Raw genomic sequence first — 17628 nt, 5'->3', positions numbered from 1 at the left:
ATTTGAAAGGGACCCCTGAAGAAGGACAATGATATGTTGCATGTTCCAGAGTAGGAAAACCAGACAATTTCCACATCAATACTGACAAAGAAACAGCAAGAAACACTGTTTACCCACAAGCAGAAAGACATTACATATATTAGAAACCAACGCTTTCTCATTACTTTATTTTCCAAATCACCAAACTGGGCCACAGCAACGCGTGGCAGGGGACAGCTAGTAAATATATAAATATAATATTTATCTATCAGAGAAGAACCAAACATATTAATGGGATGCTTCCAAACTGCAAATCATTGAAAGAAACTGAGCATGGACAAGGCCCGAGAGTAATTTTTAATTCTTTATTTAATACCACTGACATTTCCACGTAAGTTGTTTTATTTTCCCTTTTAAAAAAAGAATCCTTTGTGTGAAGACAAATGTTCCATCAGGTTGTACAGTGAAAACTTTACATTGCCCAAAGCTTTCCAAAGAAAAACGACAGCAAAAGAAAAAACGAAGGAAGGAAAGAAAGAGAACAAGTTACTCGGATATAACACAGAACCGACGAATGAAGTTATGGTAGCGAACAAAGTGCATGAAACAGATTAATTTTTTTAAAAAAAAAAACTAGTTTGTGGCTTTAACTTTTGTGGATTCCATCGCATTGAGTCATTACAATTAAAGTGGTGTCAAACTGCGTTAACTCAACAGTGTAGATGCCCTGAACGACTCACTTAAAACCCAGGCCAAAATTGTGTTTATTGAGACAGAGATGAAGAAAATAGAGAGAAAGCGAATTGCATTTTGTTTGAATCAGAACTCATGATTGTGATGGAACATATTCCTAAGGAGGTGTGCTTGGTCAAAAGAGCGAGCAAAAGAATGGTGTCCAATAGTGGTAATTAGTGATATGTTTCCAGTTCCAGACTGGCCTTTGAATCAGCATACAGATCTATCTCTAATTGCAAATATGACATAGGACTTTTACAAATAAAAAAAAGTATAAATGGGTTTTTTGGGGGTGGGGAGGGGAGGTGGGGTTTGGTTATTATGAGGTCACACAGCTCAGCAACCCAGCCAATCGGATTTCACGTTGCCCACTTTAACTATCTTTAGGCTTTGATCTTCCAGTTTGAGATAATACCAGTCCTTGAAGAAGTAGCTGTGACCTGTTAAGGAAGAAGAAACAATATGTTTATATGAAGTAACGCTCTCTCAGAGCCTGTCTACACCTGGAAAAAAAATCACGATTTTCCCCATATTTTCCCAATTCTTCCACTTCCCAAGCATAGATAGATTGTGGGTTTTCTTCTATTCAGTCCTTCTCAAAATGACGACGGGAAGTGATGTTGCATCTCATCCAATTGCCATTTTATGAAGGGCGGAAGGAGAAACCATTTGGGAATCCATTGGCCACTTACCACTTCCGCTCACATCCAGCACAGCGTCCAGGTTGTCTGGAACCCCATTCCAAGCATCTGCAATTAATTTAGGGAAACCAGGATCCATCTTCTTCTTTACTTCGTTGTACCTGCAAAAACACATTATCTTTTTCATTATACATACGTACACACTTCTAACCTTTGCGTACTTTAGAATGATGTAATCACACCCTTGGACCCAAATTTGGAAGTAAAAGCATAATGAGGACGACAGAAAGAGGAGAGGAAGAGGAGGATGAGGAGGAAGAAGTAGTAGAAGAAGAATGATGATGTTGAGGAGGAAAATGGGGAGGAGAAGCAGATGCAGAAAGAGAAGGAGAAAAAGGAGGAGAAGAGGATGAGGAGGAGGAAGCAGAAGAAGAATGATTATGTTGAGGAGGAAAATGGGGAGGAGAAGCAGATGCATAAGGAGAAGGAGAAAAGGGAGGAGAAGAGGATGAGAAGGAAGAAGCAGAAGAAAAATGATGATGATGATGAGGAAAATTGGGAGGAGAAGCAGATGCAGAAGGAGAAGGAGGAAAGGGAGGAGAAGAGGATGAGGAGGAAGAAGCAGAAGAAGAATGATGATGAGGAGGAGGACAATTGGGAGGAGAAGCAGATGCAGAAGGAGAAGGAGAAAAGGAGGACAGGAAGAGGAGGAGGAAGATGAAGAATAGTGTGATGATGATGAGGAAAGTGGGGAGGAGAAGCAGAAGGAGAAGGAGAAAAGGCAGGAGAGGAAGAGGAGGATAAGGAGGAAGAAGCAGAAGAATGATCATGATGATAAGGAAAATGGGGAGGAGAAACAGATGCAGAAAGAGAAGGAGAAAGGGGAGGAGGAAGAGGATGAGGAAAAGGAAGAATAATAATGGTGCGATGGTGGTGAGAAAAATGGGGAGGATAAGCAGATGGAGAAGGAGAAGGAGAAAATGGAGGACAGGAAGAGGAGGAGGAGGAGGAAGATGAAGAATAGTGTGATGATGATGAGCAAAGTGGGGAGGAGAAGGAGAAGGAGAAAAGGCAGGAGAGGAAGAGGAGAATAAGGAGGAAGAAGCAGAAGAATGATCATGACGATGAGGAAAATGGGGAGGAGAAACAGATGCAGAAAGAGAAGGAGAATGGGGAGGAGAGGAGGAAGAGGATGATGAGGAGGAAGAAGAATAATGGTGTGATGATGGGTGAGAAAAATGGGGAAGATAAGCAGATGGAGAAGGAGAAAAGGGAGGACAGGAAAAGGAGGATGAGGAGGAAAATGAAGAATAGTGTGATGATGAGGAAAGTAGGAAGGAGAAGCAGAAGGAGAAAAGGAAGGAGAGGAAGAGGAGGATAAGAAGGAAGAAGCAGAAGAATTATGATGATGATGAGGAAAATGGGGAGGAGAGGAAGAGGAGGAGGATGAGGAAGGAGAAAGGATGAGGAAGAGGAGAAGAAGAAAAACGATGATGATCTTGGGGGTGAGGAAAATGGGGACAGAAAGCAGATACAGAAAGAGAAGGAGAAGATGAGGAGGAAGAAAGAGGAAGAGGAGGAGAAGATGATGAATGATGATGAGGAGGAGTTAGAAGAGGAGGACAACAAGGAGGAGGAATAAGGAGCAGAAGGTTTAAGGTGTTGGCAATTACTGTAAGAGATGTTCAGCAATAGTCTCAGAAGATGTTGGACTCTCCTACTTTGGAGGTCTTTCCCAGAGTTTGGGTGGGCATCTGTCAAAAGTTCTTGGTTTCTGTATTTCTGCATGGTATGAGGTTGGACTAAATGGTCCTTGTGGACCCTTCAAAACCTACAATTCTATGAAAATAGAAATGTTTTCTTCTGAGGTCCTTTCTCAACCTGCTGCCTTCCATATGTGCCAAAGTATAAACTCAATTGCCCATGGGCCAGGCTACTTGGGGAATATGTAGTTCAACCTGAACCTGGAGTACAAATTCTGGAATTCTCCCAAATCACCATGAATTTTGCGAAGACTGTGTGGGTTGCAGTTCAAAAATTCCAAGCTTTGAGGTGCATCTACAGTGAATTAGTGTGGTTTGATGCCACTTGTATTGCCATGACTCAGTGCTGTGGAATACTGGGAATTGTGGTTTGGTGACAGATGATGAATGATGAGAAGACTAAAGATCTTACACAACTACAACTACCATGATCCCATAGCATTGAGCCATGACAGTTAAAGTAGTGTCAAACTGCATTAATTCTATAGTATAGGTGCTCGCATTGTTTCCCAAATATGTCTACTTGATGGCTCTGGTTAGCAATCTTGCAGCTAACTAAGTTTCTCAATAATCTTCAAAGGCAGCCCTATGTATGAAGCTTTGCAGTAGTCTAAACCTCTTTTGATTCCCCTGCAGTTGTGATATAGTGATCCAACTGTGCTCTCCTACAAAGGGATTTTTTGCTTTGAAATCCGAAACTTAACCACGTGCTAACATGATAGCACTTCATCCCTGGTTCCCTACCGAGAAGCAATTAAGTCTCACCTCCAAAATTTGTCCCCAGCAAAAATGTAGGTCTTCTTGTTCTTGCTCCAGTTAAAAGCCGCATTGACATGCTGCACATCGGGAGGCAGCCCCAGACTGGTAAGCCGTTTCGGATAACCTCTTTCCAAAGTGCTGGCGGAGTAAATCCAGTATTCGTTTCCTGGAAAAATAAGGCATGAAGTTCTAATTATCTCTTTTGCAAATGAGGTTAGCAGAAAATGGGCTGGGAGAAAGGATTATTTCAATCCAAGGGTCTCAAATTTCATCACAGTTCTGCTAAATGGAAAATATAGAAATTTTCATCAAGACTCTCTCTAGGACAATTGCAGGATGCTGGGATCTCATGGTCTGGGGGGGCAGAGATTTTTTCTGTTCACACCGTCACCTTTTCCAGAAAGTTTTCTAGAGAATTCAAACTCTCACCAAACTGCAAATCTCAGAGGTCCACAAGGGGGAGCTCTGGTGGCTGTTTATTTGTTTGTTTGTTTGTTTGTTTACTGTATTTATATACTGCCTTTCCCACCCCTGGGGGGACTCAAGGCGGTTTGCAACATAGTAATGGCAAGGAAGACTCCAGCAGTACATGGAGAGAGAGTTGCCAGACGTACAAGCTGGGTTTAGAAAAGGCAGAGGAACGAGAGACCCAATTGCCAGTATCTGCTGGATAATGGAGGAAGGTGGGGAGTTTCAGAAAAACATCTATTTCTGTTTTATTGACTATTCTAAAGCCTTTGACTGTGTGGATCATAATCAATTGTGGCAAGTTCTTGGTAGTATGGGGATAGTATGGGGATACCAACCACCTTGTCTCTCTCCTGAGGAATCTGTATCAGGACCAAGTAGCATCAGTAAGAACTGACCACGGAACAGGAGACTGGTTCAAGATTGGGAAAGGCGTACGGCAGGGTTGTACACTCTTGCCCAACCTATTCAACTTGTATGCAGAACACATCATGTGATGTGCGGGGTTTGACAAATGCAAGGCTGGGGTAAAAATTGCTAGAAGTGCATAAGTGGGTACGACAATTCAAAGATTTTTATTATTGTTATTGTGAAGCGCCTGTTCTCACGAATCCTCGCTTCAACTGAAGCCACCAAATCGTCTGTAATCAAAGAAGGGTGACCGGAGCGGTCCTCATCATGGACGTTGTCACGGCCATCTTTGAATTGTCATACCCACTTACACACTTTGCTTTCACTCATAACAGTATCACCGTACACTTCACAAATCTGTCGATGAATTTCTGCAGCAGGCAGGTTCCTTGCTGACAAAAACCGTATCACTGAGCGAACTTCACATGCGGTGCGTGAGTTGATAGTCTTAAACATTTTTAAAGCACAGAACAGAACCGTACAGGTGAGCTACAGAGCGGAAACTGAGCACAATTGTTCCCGAGGCATGCCGGTACACGACGCACGTGCTCGTTGCGGTATGCGCGCAAACTACTAGTGTCTACAACAAAACGGACCTTACTTAAAAAATACCCCTCGTATATAATACTGATATTGTGCTATGCCAATAACATAATATATTGTATGTATATATATCTTGTAAGCTGCTCTGAGTCCCCTTTGGGGTGAGAAGGGTTACATATAAATACCGTAAATAAATAACTGCTACGATTGTATAATGTGGAAACAATCCAGAATTTTGGATGTGTGTTGGCTTCAGTCTATTTTGGACTCCCTCGTCCCCTTTCTGTGCAAGAAAAGTTGGTGTCCTCCACAAATGAAATGGTTACAAGTGAAGTCTTTCAGTGCAAGGAGGCATTCAACATGATCCAAAACTCTCACCCAACAGGGAGAAAATACTTGGAACTGTTGCCACTTTGACACACAAGACTAAAATAAATGAAGATATGCATTCCTGAAATACAGCTAGGTGGGAGGGATAAAACAAATACAATATGTGCACAATGTAGATTACTCTTCAAGCCAACCCCAAGTTATATATTTTGTCGTTTTACAATTTTTGGCGGTTTGACCCTTGGGATCAAAACTGTGGGTGTTTTTGTTTGATAATATCAAGAACAGTCAGGTTTGCTTATTGACCTGCCAATTTGGATTGTTCGTTCTTTTCCCTCCCTTATAGCGAACTAATTGAATTTCTTTAGCAAACAGTATTGAATCTCTTCTCCTCCTTACAGTCCCCCGGGGCGATGGTAGATGTAATGCTTGGACATAGACAAATGAGGTGTTTTGGCTACATCCAGTTTACTGTGTAATCCAAACCCAGCTAGCGTTCGGACATGTGGAGTTCATTATTGGACCTTTCCTTACTTTTGAAAGAAATTCTCCATCAGCATCTAGAAAACCTGTTCCATTCAGTTTTATCAAGCCTTTGGCCATGTTGCAGAGGTTTGTTTTGTTCTTGCTGGCTCGACTTTTCAAACTGCCAAAAACCTAGTTGATGCAGCCACAACAAATACATATGTAGATACATAGACATAAACAGTCAACAGGCAATTAATTTATTTTAATCCCCTTCTGCTATAATTCTTCTCCTAATCAGTGTACTTTTTGTGTTAGACCGGGACATCCGTAGGGATACCAAGGGGCTTGTTTATAAAGCTATTGTTCTCCCAACCCTGCTATACGCTTGTGAGACGTGGACTGTCTACAGACGTCACATGCAACTCCAGGAGCAATTCCATCAGTGTTGCCTCTGAAAAATCCTGCAAATCTCTTGGGAAGACAAGCAGACAAATGTCAGCATGCTGGAAGAAGCAAAGGCCACCAGCATTGAAGCAATGGTCCTCTGCCATCAACTCTGCTGGACCAGCCACGCTGTCCAGATGCCCGACCACCGTCTCCCAAAGTAGTTGCTCTACTCTGAACTCAAGGATGGTGTGCCGTCACACCCAGACCCTATAAAAATAAAACTAAGATGTGCTTCTCTCTTTGTCTCAGCAGACCGCGGGGGTCTTTCTTTAGAAGCTTGGGATTCTCAGCAACTGAGGCTACTACAGGTTTTGAACACCAAAACAGAATATTTATTTCTCAAAGTCCTTGCAGACTTGGCACAGCTTGTCAAAGTTACAAACAAAACAGTCAATTGGTGAAACCATAGAGATGTTCTTTCTTTCTTTCTTTCTTTCTTTCTTTCTTTCTTTCCTCTAGTCGCTGAGTTGTCCTCCTCCAAATGGTAGAAAAAATCCTGAGATCTTTTTACCTCAACCCTGAGCTACTATCTTTTAGAAAGCATAGGCCTTCCCTATTCCAGCCCAAGGTTAGTTTGGAGAGGAAGCAAAAAGAGCTCAATAACTATCTCAATAGTCCTCTATACTAAATAGCTCAATTAAGACTCAATTGGACCCAATATTACTCAGTCACTATTCTATCTATCTCAATTAGCTTCTTTATCTAAATAACTCAATAACGTGTGATCCAATTCAACAGCCAGCAGAGTGTCTGCTGTAGACTCATCTTGTGGTGTTTCTAATAATAATAATAATAATAATAATAATAATAATAATAATGTAAAGGTTTCCCCTTGACATTAAATCTAGTCAAGTCCAACTCTGAGAGTGGTGCTCATCTCCATTACTAAGCCAAAGAGTTGGCGTTGTTTGTAGATGCCTCCTAGGTCATGTGACTGGCATGACCGCATGGAGTACCGCTGCCTTCTTGCTGGAGTCGTATTTACTGATCTACTCACATTTGTATGTTTTGGAACTGCTAGGTTGGCAGAAGCTAGGTTTGCACCCACCTTCGATGGTGCCGCCCTATCTCCATCGACCACTGTTAAGAGCTTAGGTGTCGTCCTGGATTCGCAACTGACAATGGAAGCTCAGGTCGCTTTCCATCTACGACAAGCGAGGCAACTGGCACCCTACCTATCTGACGAGGCTCTGGCAACTGTCATCCATGCCACGGTCACGTCTAGGCTGGACTATTGCAACGCCCTGTATGTTGGCCTTTCTATGTCTATGACCCGAAAGCTCCGTATTGTTCAGAATGTGGCAGCAAGGTTACCCACAAGAATGCCCATGAAATGCCATATAACACCAGTGCTGCAACATTTACATTGGCTTCCAACTGAGTACCGTGGCCTGTATAAGATGTTAGTTCTGACCTTTAAAATTCTTTATGGCCAGGGTCCATCGTACCTTAGGGACCGCCTCTCCTTCTCCCATCATCGGAGGTCGCAACGACCAGCCCAACGTGACTTACTCTATATACCGGGTCCTAGAGAAGTGCACTTGGAAAGTACCAGACGCAGGGCTTTTTCTCTTTTTGCCCCTGCCTTATGGAATTCCTTGCCACCCTATATGAGAGCCATGTATGACTTAGGGCCTTTTACTCTCGCACTTAAGACCTGGCTTTTTACTAGAGCATTCAATCTCTGTTAATTTTTAATTTCTGTATGTATATATTTTATCTTTTACAATTTATCTGTAAATCGCCTAGAGCATTCTCGGATGGAGGGAGATTAATAAGTTATTAAATATGATGATGATGAAGAAGTTGGGGCTGACAGTGGGAGCTCACCCTACACCTCAGATTCTAACCACCAATCTTTCGGTCAGCAAATTCAGCAGCTCAGCGGTTTAACCTGCTTTGCCACCGGAGGCTCAATAATAATAATAATAATAATAATTATTATTATTATTATTTATACCCCGTTCTGGATACCCCGGTGGCGCAGTGGGTTAAAGTCCTGAGCTGCTGAGCTTGTTGACCAAAAGGTCGCGGGTTCGATTCCGGGGAGCGGCATGAGCTTCCACTGTCAGCCCTAGCTTCTGCCAACCTAGCAGTTTGAAAACATGCAAATGTGAGTAGATCAATCGGTACCGCTCCGGTGGGAAGGTAACGGCGCTACATGCAGTCATGCCGGCCACATGACCTTGGAGGTGTCTATGGACAACACCGGCTCTTCAGCTTAGAAATGGAGATGCGCACCACACCCCAGAGTCAGACATGACTGGACTTAATGTCAGGGGAAAACCTTTACCTTTTTTTATACCCCATCCCATGTCCCTGAAGGGTCTTGAGGTGGCTTACAAAAGCTATTAAGGAGGAAGAACACATCAATTCAGGGATGGTGTTTTGCATTGGAAATTTAAGAAGATCTTTCTTCCAGCACATTTCCTAACTTATATGGTCAGCCTTGTTGTCCCTAAACTTTCTTCTCTGAAGAAAAAAGGAGCTAAACAGAAAGGCTAAAGCAATGCATGTCAGCTTCTTTCTTTTACTCCTTACCTGAAAAAAAGACTGTCTTCTCCTCCTGAGGGGCTTCATAGACAGCATCCACTTTTTCTGGCACCTCCGACCAAAACGTTGCAGTGAGCAAAGGACCCGTAAGCCTGTCCCGTTGGTTTGCTGTCCTCCAGATGAATCTAGGCAGAAGGAAAACAACAAAAAAAATCACAGAAAGGGTTTACAAAGGGCTGATTCATCGCCACATCTGTTTCTCATCAGTGCTGGCAAGAGGGCAGGCATACATTTGTGCGTCTCTGTATGTGTGTGTGTGTGTATACATATGCACACCCTGGCACAAGGAATTAGTATCAGCAATATAAACATATAATTACTACATACTTTTAAAAAAATCACCAAAAATGGCTGTCATGATTTACTTTTATGCCTGTTTTGTCTTCCAGGAGCATGGTTTACATTGCCTTTTAGCTGCATGGGATAGCATTCCTCAAACAATGATAGATGTGGACCAAACTTGGTACAAATACTCACTATGTCCAAATGTGAACACTGGTGGAGTGGGGAAAATAGATCTTGACATTTGGGAGTTGTGATTGCTGGGATTTATAGTTCACCTACAATCAAAGAACATTCTGAACCCCACCAATGATATAATTGGGCCAAACTTCTCACACAGAACCCCCATGACCATCAGACAATTCTGTGTTTTCTGGTGGTCTATGGTGACTCCTCTGACATCCCCTTGCGATGCCGCCAGGGGTCCTGATCCCCAGCTTGAGAAACACTGATCTACAGCAACAGCAATGCTAGTGTTGCATCCCAGATCAAGAAACGAGACCATAAGATTATATCCACCACACTGGACTGTAGGAAAAAAAATCCTTGTTTATTGATGAAAAATTGGTTACAAAAGAAAGGTAAATGCAAAGTCAAAAAGCCACAATAGAAACACAGCAGTCAGTAGAATCTCTGAAATTGAGCAAAATTCCAAAAGCCACAATACAAGAACCAGGAACCTGTTAGCCTCTCGCTAACCATGAACTCGAAAACTAGAAGCCTCTGGGATTACCGGCCATGGAACACAGGAATTCTGCCAAGGCACAGCCACAGTCCCAAACGTTGCTTGATCTAAAGAGACACCCGGCAGGAGGCCCCTTAAACCAAAGAAGATATTCTTTGAAACGCCCCTTAATTTTGAAGCCTGGGCCTGCCTCTCCTGTAAACGATTTGACCTTTGTAGAAACTGTGAAACATTTCTGTCTCTAACTATCTGTTCTTTTCGGTCCTCATTAAAAAACCCAGGTGGAGAGATATCACGGCTAGCTTCCAAAACATTTTCCTCCAGCTGTTCAGTTTCACTTTCCTCGCCGCTGACCTCAGCATCAACAACAGATTCCACACTGTTAGGGAGAGCTTGCTCAGTTGGAAAAACTATTAGAGAATCCGGTTCACACAGATCAGGATCAGGCTGAACCCCAACAGCTAGACTATTATGGTGTGATGGAAACTTTCACTATAGAATGGAAATCTTCTTTGGGGGGCAACACCCTCATATTGCCTTCCTGAAGCTACTCTTTTTTTTAATTATTGATTTTTATTGAAGAGTAGAATAGTTACATAAAAAGTGAGGGAATAATGTGTAGGAGATAGGAAAGTAGGAAGTAAAGTAGAAAGAGAAGAGAGGAAAAATATGTATATATAATAAAAAAAATTAAAGATATATAAATAAGAAAAAAGAAAAAAGGAGAGAAAAAAGGGAGAAAAGAGGGCCCCTCCAATAGGGGGACCAGAGGAGGAAAAGGGAAGGGGAAAAAAGAAAGAAAGAAGAAAAAATATAAGTAAATACATTATATATATATATACATATAGAAAGAAGAGACATCCTGAGGAGTGAGGTTGAATGGGCCTTAAGAAGCATTGCTAACAACAAGGCAGCAGGAGATGATGGGATCCCAGCTGAACTGTTTAAAATCTTAAAAGATGATGCTGTCAAGGTGATGCATGCCATTTGCCAGCAAATATGGAAAACACAAGAATGGCCATCAGACTGGAAAAAATCAACTTATATCCCCATACCAAAAAAGGGAAATGCGAAAGACTGCTCAAACTTCCGTACAGTGGCCCTTATTTCTCATGCCAGTAAGGTAATGCTCAAGATCCTGCAAGGAAGACTCCAGCAATACATGGAGCGAGAGTTGCCAGATGTTCAAGCTGGGTTTAGAAAAGGCAGAGGAACGAGAGACCAGATTGCCAATATCCGCTGGATAATGGAGAAAGGCAGGGAGTTTCAGAAAAACATCTACTTCTGCTTCATTGACTATTCTAAAGCCTTTGACTGTGTGGATCATAATAAATTGTGGCAAGTTCTTGGTGGGATGGGCATACCAAGCCACCTTGTCTCTCTCCTGAGGAATCTGTACAAGGACCAAGTAGCAACAGTCAGAACTGACCACGGAACAACAGACTGGTTCAAGATTGGGAAAGGCGTACGGCAAGGCTGCATACTCTCACCCAACCTTTTTAACTTGTATGCAGAACACATCATGCGATGTGCGGGGCTGGATGAATGCAAAGCTGGGGTGAAAATTGCTGGAAGAAACATTAACAACCTCAGATATGCAGATGACACCACTCTGATGGCCGAAAGCGAGGAGGAGCTGAGGAGCCTTCTAATCAAGGTGAAAGAAGAAAGCGCAAAAGCCGGGTTGCAGCTAAACGTCAAAAAAACCAAGATTATGGCAACAAGAATGATTGACAACTGGAAAATAGAGGGAGAAACCGTGGAGGCCGTGACAGACTTTGTATTTCTAGGTGGGAAGATTACTGCAGATGCAGACTGTAGCCAGGAAATCAGAAGACGCTTCCTTCTTGGGAGGAGAGCAATGTCCAGTCTCGATAAAATAGTAAAGAGTAGAGACATCACTCTGGCAACAAAGATCCGCCTAATCAAAGCCATGGTATTCCCTGTAGTAACCTACGGATGTGAGAGCTGGACCTTAGGGAAGGCTGAGCGAAGGAAGATCGATGCTTTTGAGCTGTGGTGTTGGAGGAAAGTGCTGAGAGTGCCTTGGACTGCGAGAAGATCCAACCAGTCCATCCTCCAGGAAATAAAGCCCGACTGCTCACTGGAGGGAAAGATACTAGAGACAAAGTTGAAGTACTTTGGCCACATCATGAGGAGACAGCAAAGCCTAGAGAAGACAATTATGCTGGGGAAAGTGGAAGGCAAAAGGAAGAGGGGCCGACCAAGGGCAAGATGGATGGATGGCATCCTTGAAGTGACTGGACTGACCTTGAGGGAGCTGGGGGTGGTAACGGCCGACAGGGAGCTCTGGCATAGGCTGGTCCATGAGGTCACGAAGAGTCGGAGACGACTGAACGAATGAACAACAACAACATACATATAGAAAAGAAGAGAGAGAGAAAAAGAAAAAAGGGGGTAACAGTCAAAATAAAAATGACTTCCATCTAGTCTTTGAACATCTTTAATGTCTTTTCATAGACAAAAACTTTTTTTCTGTGTTTCTTCCTTGTTTGTTTTTCAATGACTGTGATTTACTCTGTTCAGTAAATAAGCTCTATTTTCCACTGTTTAAGGTATTTTTTTTTACCTTTCTTTGGAATTCCTTGATTTGGTGTTAACCAATAAGTTAGTTCATCCATATTTATTATTTCCAGAATTTTATTATGTCAATCTTCTCTTTGAGGGATTTCTTTCAGTCTCCAATTTTTAGCGAATATTGTTCGAGCTGCAGTTGTTAAATAGCTAAATAGTATTTCTCTCTCGATCGAAATCTAGCATTCCTAGCAGAAAAAACTCCAGTTCTCTTTTTATTTGTGTTTTTAATATTTTTTTCCATATCATTATGTATCATGGTCCAAAATTCTTTAGCTTTTGGGCAAGTCCATCAGATGTGGAAGAAAGTCCCAACCTGATGGTCACAGTCCGGCTTCCGTGCGGGACATGGGACAGAGACTGTGCTGGTCTCCATCACGGATCACCTTCGATGCCAGCTTGACCAGTACGGGTCAGCGTTGCGTGTGTTATTGGATCTCACAGCAGCATTTGACACAGTCAACCACAATCTTTTGACCCACCGCCTTGCTGTTGCTGGAGTCAGGGGGACAGCTTTAAACTGGCTGTCCTCCTTTCTTCACAACCGTGGACAGCGAGTGGAGAGGGGAGGCCTGGTCTCTGAGAGGTCCCTTCTATCTTGTGTGGTTCCTCAGGGGGCCATTCTCTCCCCTCTGTTGTTTAACATCTATATGCGACCACTTGCTCAGCTGATTCGAGGTTTTGGGCTTGAGTGTTATCAGTATGCCGATGACACTCAGCTGGTGCTGAAGATGGAAGGCCGACCGGACTCTGTACCCGATTGTTTCCATCAGTGCCTCGAAGCCGTTACTGGATGGCTGCGTGCCAGCAGGTTGAGGGTGAATCCAGCAAAGATGGAGATCCTATGGCTGGGTCGACTGGACAGTGGGGACATCCATCTGCCTACCCTGGATGGCGAGGCGCTACGCCTGTCATCATTGGTAAAGAGTCTGGGAGTCCTTTTGGACCCTCTGCTGACGATGGAGGCCCAGGTCTCCGCCGTTAGCAGAACCACCTTCTTTCATCTGCGGCAGGCTAGACGGCTGGCCCCCTCTCTGTCCAGGGACAACCTAGCTACGGTGATCCAGGCCACGGTCATCTCAAGACTGGACTACTGTAGCGCCCTCTACATTGGCCTTCCTCTGTCGGTGATCCAGAAGCTCAAGTTGGTACAAAATGCAGCTGCTCGGCTTCTTGCGGGAATTCCGATGAGATGCCACATAACACCAATCTTACTGCAGCTGCATTGGTTACCAATTGAGCACCGGATCACTTTCAAAGTGATGGTACTCACCTTTAAGGCCTTGCATGGTCTGGGGCCGATGTACCTGAGGGACCGCCTCACCCCCTACCAACCCCAGAGATCCCTCCGTTCTGAGGACCAAGATCTATTGGAAATTCCCAGTGTCAAGACCTTGCGTCTAACAGCAACCAGACGCAGAGCCTTCACAGCAGTGGCACCATCACTCTGGAATACTCTGCCACCTGAAGTCCGAGCCTTGCGGGACTTACCAGCTTTCCACAGGTCATGTAAAACATACCTGTTTTGACAGGCTTTTAATGTTTGATATTGTTGTTTTTAAATTGCTTTAAATTTCGTTAGATTTTAGCCATTCTTGTAAGCCGCTCTGAGCACCAGAGGAGTGGTGGCATATAAGTTTAAATAATAAATAAATAAATAAATTTCCAACATTTGTTCGAAGCGTTTTTATAGCGGTTTTTTTTCACTTCCTTTTCCTCTTTGAGCTCGTATTTTCCTCTTTTTTGTTTTTAGGGTATCTCTATATGGGGGCCAAATTTGCCAGCCTAATTCTCTCCTTTGAAATGCCTGAAGCTACCCCCTTGTATTTCTGCCCAAATGATCTCTTCGTTTGCTATGTGACAGCCATTAGCCGTTTATAACGTCTTTAGCAGTCCTATTAATTCTCACTGCAGAACCAACAAAAAAGAGAGAGAGAGAAGCCTTTGCTACTTCAATTATCCCAGCAAATAAACCCATTTACAAGGCACTTAAAACTCTTTCAGCCATCCCTATTTCTGCACATTGAACAGATGGATGTGCATTTGGCAAATGCCAACATTTGTATTGGGCACATTACTCTGGGCGATTATGATTGTAGCAACTAAAAAAGATCAAATCTAATAATCATCTATCAAACAGCTTGGCTGTAAATGAAACCTGGAGCATTAAAAGCAGTCATGAGAGAAATAAAGGAGGGTAACCGAGGAGCTGTTTTATGTATCGGCAATATCCTCTTCTGATTTAAAAGCATATAAAAAATCCAGTTTGATTTCAGTAACAGGGTTCAGGTCAGAAAAGGGCTGAATGTGAACAGAGGCACTATTGTGGCTTTCTTTCTGTGTGTTTTTTCCCACCCTTCTCTTTAATATCTCTGTATATTCCATTTTGTCCAAACCAGGAGAGAAAAAACTTTCAATTCTCAGGCCAATTCCATGAGCAACAAATCTGCTAAATCTTCATAGTAGGACAAAACTGCAATTTGAGTAAATCAACTCCATTTAGAGCAGTTTTTCTCAATCTTCCTAATGTCGCAACCTTTTAATACAGTTCCTCAGGTTGTGGTGACGCCCAACCATAAAATTATTTTTTGTTGCTACGTCATAACTTGAGAAACACTGATTTAGAGTGTTTTATTAGCATTAGCCGGTTAATGTATTGTCGAAGGCTTTCATGGCTGGAATCACTAGGTTCTTGTGGGTTTTTTTCGGGCTATAGAGCCATGTTCTAGAGGCATTTCTCCTGACGTTTCGCCTGCATCTATGGCAACCATCCTCAGAGGTAGTGAGGTCTGTTGGAATTAGGACAATGGGTTTATATATCTGTGGAATGACTGAGGTGGGGCAAAGAGCTCTTCTCTGCTGGAGCTAGGTGTGAATGTTTCAACTGACCACCTTCATTAGCATTTGAAGGCCTGGCTGAGCCTGGGAAAATCTTTTGTTGAGAGGTGTTAAGATGTGCCTGGTTGTTTCCTCTCTGCTGTTTTGCTGTTGTAATTTTAGAGTTTTTTAATACTGGTAGCCAGATTTTGTTCATTTTCATGGTCTCTTCTTTTCTGTTGAAATTGTCCACATGTTTGTGGATTTCAATGGTTTCTCTGTGTAGTCTGGCATGGTGGTTGTGAGAGTGGTCCAGCATTTCTGTGTTCTCCAATCATAATCTGTGTCCAGGTTGGTTCCTCAGGTGCTCTGCTATGGCTGACTTCTCTGGTTGAAGTCGTCTGCAGTGCCTTTCATGTTCCTTGATGCGTGTCTGGGCGCTGCGTTTGGTGGTCCCTATGTAGACTTGTCCACAGCTGCATGGTATACGGTAGACTCCTGCAGAGGTGAGAGGATCCCTCTTGTCCTTTGCTGAATGTAGCATTTGTTGGATTTTCTTGGTGGGTTTGTAGATTGTTTGTATGTTGTGTTTCCTCATCAGCTTCCCTATGCGGTCAGTGGTTCCCTTGATGTATGGCAGGAACACTTTTCCTCTGGGTGGATCTTCATCTTTACTCTCGTGGCTTGTTCTCGGTCTTGCAGCTCTTCTGATGTTTGAGATGGAGTCCCCATTGGCCTGGAGAGCCCAGTTGAGGTGGTTCAGTTCATTTTGGAGGAGGTGGGCTTTGCAGATTCTTTTTGCACGGTCTGCCAAGGCTTTAATGGTGCTTCTTTTTTTGACTTGGGTGATGGTTGGAGTTTTTATGTAGATATCTATCTGTGTGTGTGGGTTTTCTGTAGACGGTGTGACCCAATTGTTCATCTGGTTTGCGGATAACTAGCCGGTTAGCTTGTCTTTTTTAATATAATAGGATCGGAATAACAGAAAGAGTGGATTTGTGTGTATCTACCAATTTCTTGCTTACATCAAGGCCACCTCTTTAGGGTTGAAAACATGTTCAAAATGGCCAACCATATCTATGCATCACACAAAAACAGCAAATTGGGCAGAGTTCATTCTAGATTCCAGAAATATGCTATTAATATCTTTAGAGTTTGTAATTTTTTTTCTAGTGAACTACCAAGCAGAAACATTTAAGGACTATGGCCAAGTGTCTGGGCTCCTAATGGAGCAGACTGCAGCTCCCATGTTGGTGTTCTGACATAGATTCTATCCAAATGAGCTCTCCAAAGTGCTGAAAACCTTTTTCCCCGGTGATATATATCTTGGATAGATCCTCGAATAGTGGAGATAAACCCAGAGTAGATTCACTGTCCTGTCAGCATGTAAATCTTGGGCAACCCAATCTTCCCCACAAACTCTATGAAATGGACACAGAAACCTCTTGACACAGTATTAGTTGGCTTTGCTGTCCGTCAAATATTGCATAATTCTCCAAATCTGGAGATATATCTATCTATATAAAAATGCTCTGTGCATAATGAGTACCTTAAAAACAAAAGAGCCAATAAGCGAAATCTCTCCAAATTTGGCAACAAAACATCTCACTACACAAGGAGTGACCATCACTCAAAAAATTATGATTTTGTCATTTGGGAGTTATAGTTACTGGGATTTATAATCAAAGAGCATTCTGAACTCCACCAACAATGGAATTCAACCAAACTTGGCACACAGTTCTCCCATGACCATAGAAAATACTGGAAGGGTTTGGTGGGCAGTGTCCTTTGGTAAATTACATGCAGATTATGTATTTTGGACCTGTGTCCTCAACCATTTCAGAGTCCAGTGACTCCATGAAATTCAAGATAATGGCCAATATAACTTTGACATGGGAAACATTCCTGATCATATATTCATTACCATTGCTAATAAATAGTAGACTTCTTGATTGAAATTCCTTTATCTCCAAAAAAGGGTCTGTGGTTCAGTTGGCTGGGAGACAGCTTCATTAAGATCACTACTGACCAAAAGGTCATGAGTTCGAAGCCAGCCCAGGTCAGAGTGAGCTTCTGACCAATTTGTGTAGCTTGCTGTTGACCTTTGCAGCCAAAAAGACAGTTGCATCTGTCAAGTAGCAAATTTAAGTAC

The 17628-nt window shown here is 42.8% G+C and overlaps 1 protein-coding gene across 1 annotated transcript in view; it reads right to left on the bottom strand.

Moving 5' to 3' along the window:
- Positions 1–332: 332 nt before the first annotated feature.
- Positions 333–17628, bottom strand: part of MMP2 (matrix metallopeptidase 2) — a 46164-nt gene continuing 28868 nt past the window's right edge. Inside the window, exons 10-13 of the mRNA XM_060787884.2 lie at positions 9086–9222; positions 3884–4043; positions 1407–1516; positions 333–1154 (exon numbers count right to left, since the gene is read on the bottom strand). Coding sequence (XP_060643867.2) covers positions 1051–1154; positions 1407–1516; positions 3884–4043; positions 9086–9222 — 511 coding nt within the window. The 3' untranslated portion in view covers positions 333–1050. The remainder of the gene's footprint in view (positions 1155–1406; positions 1517–3883; positions 4044–9085; positions 9223–17628) is intronic.

Source organism: Anolis sagrei, chromosome 8 (genome assembly GCF_037176765.1).
Source record: "Anolis sagrei isolate rAnoSag1 chromosome 8, rAnoSag1.mat, whole genome shotgun sequence".
NCBI lineage: Eukaryota > Metazoa > Chordata > Lepidosauria > Squamata > Dactyloidae > Anolis > Anolis sagrei.
This window is presented reverse-complemented; position numbering and strand designations above follow the sequence as displayed.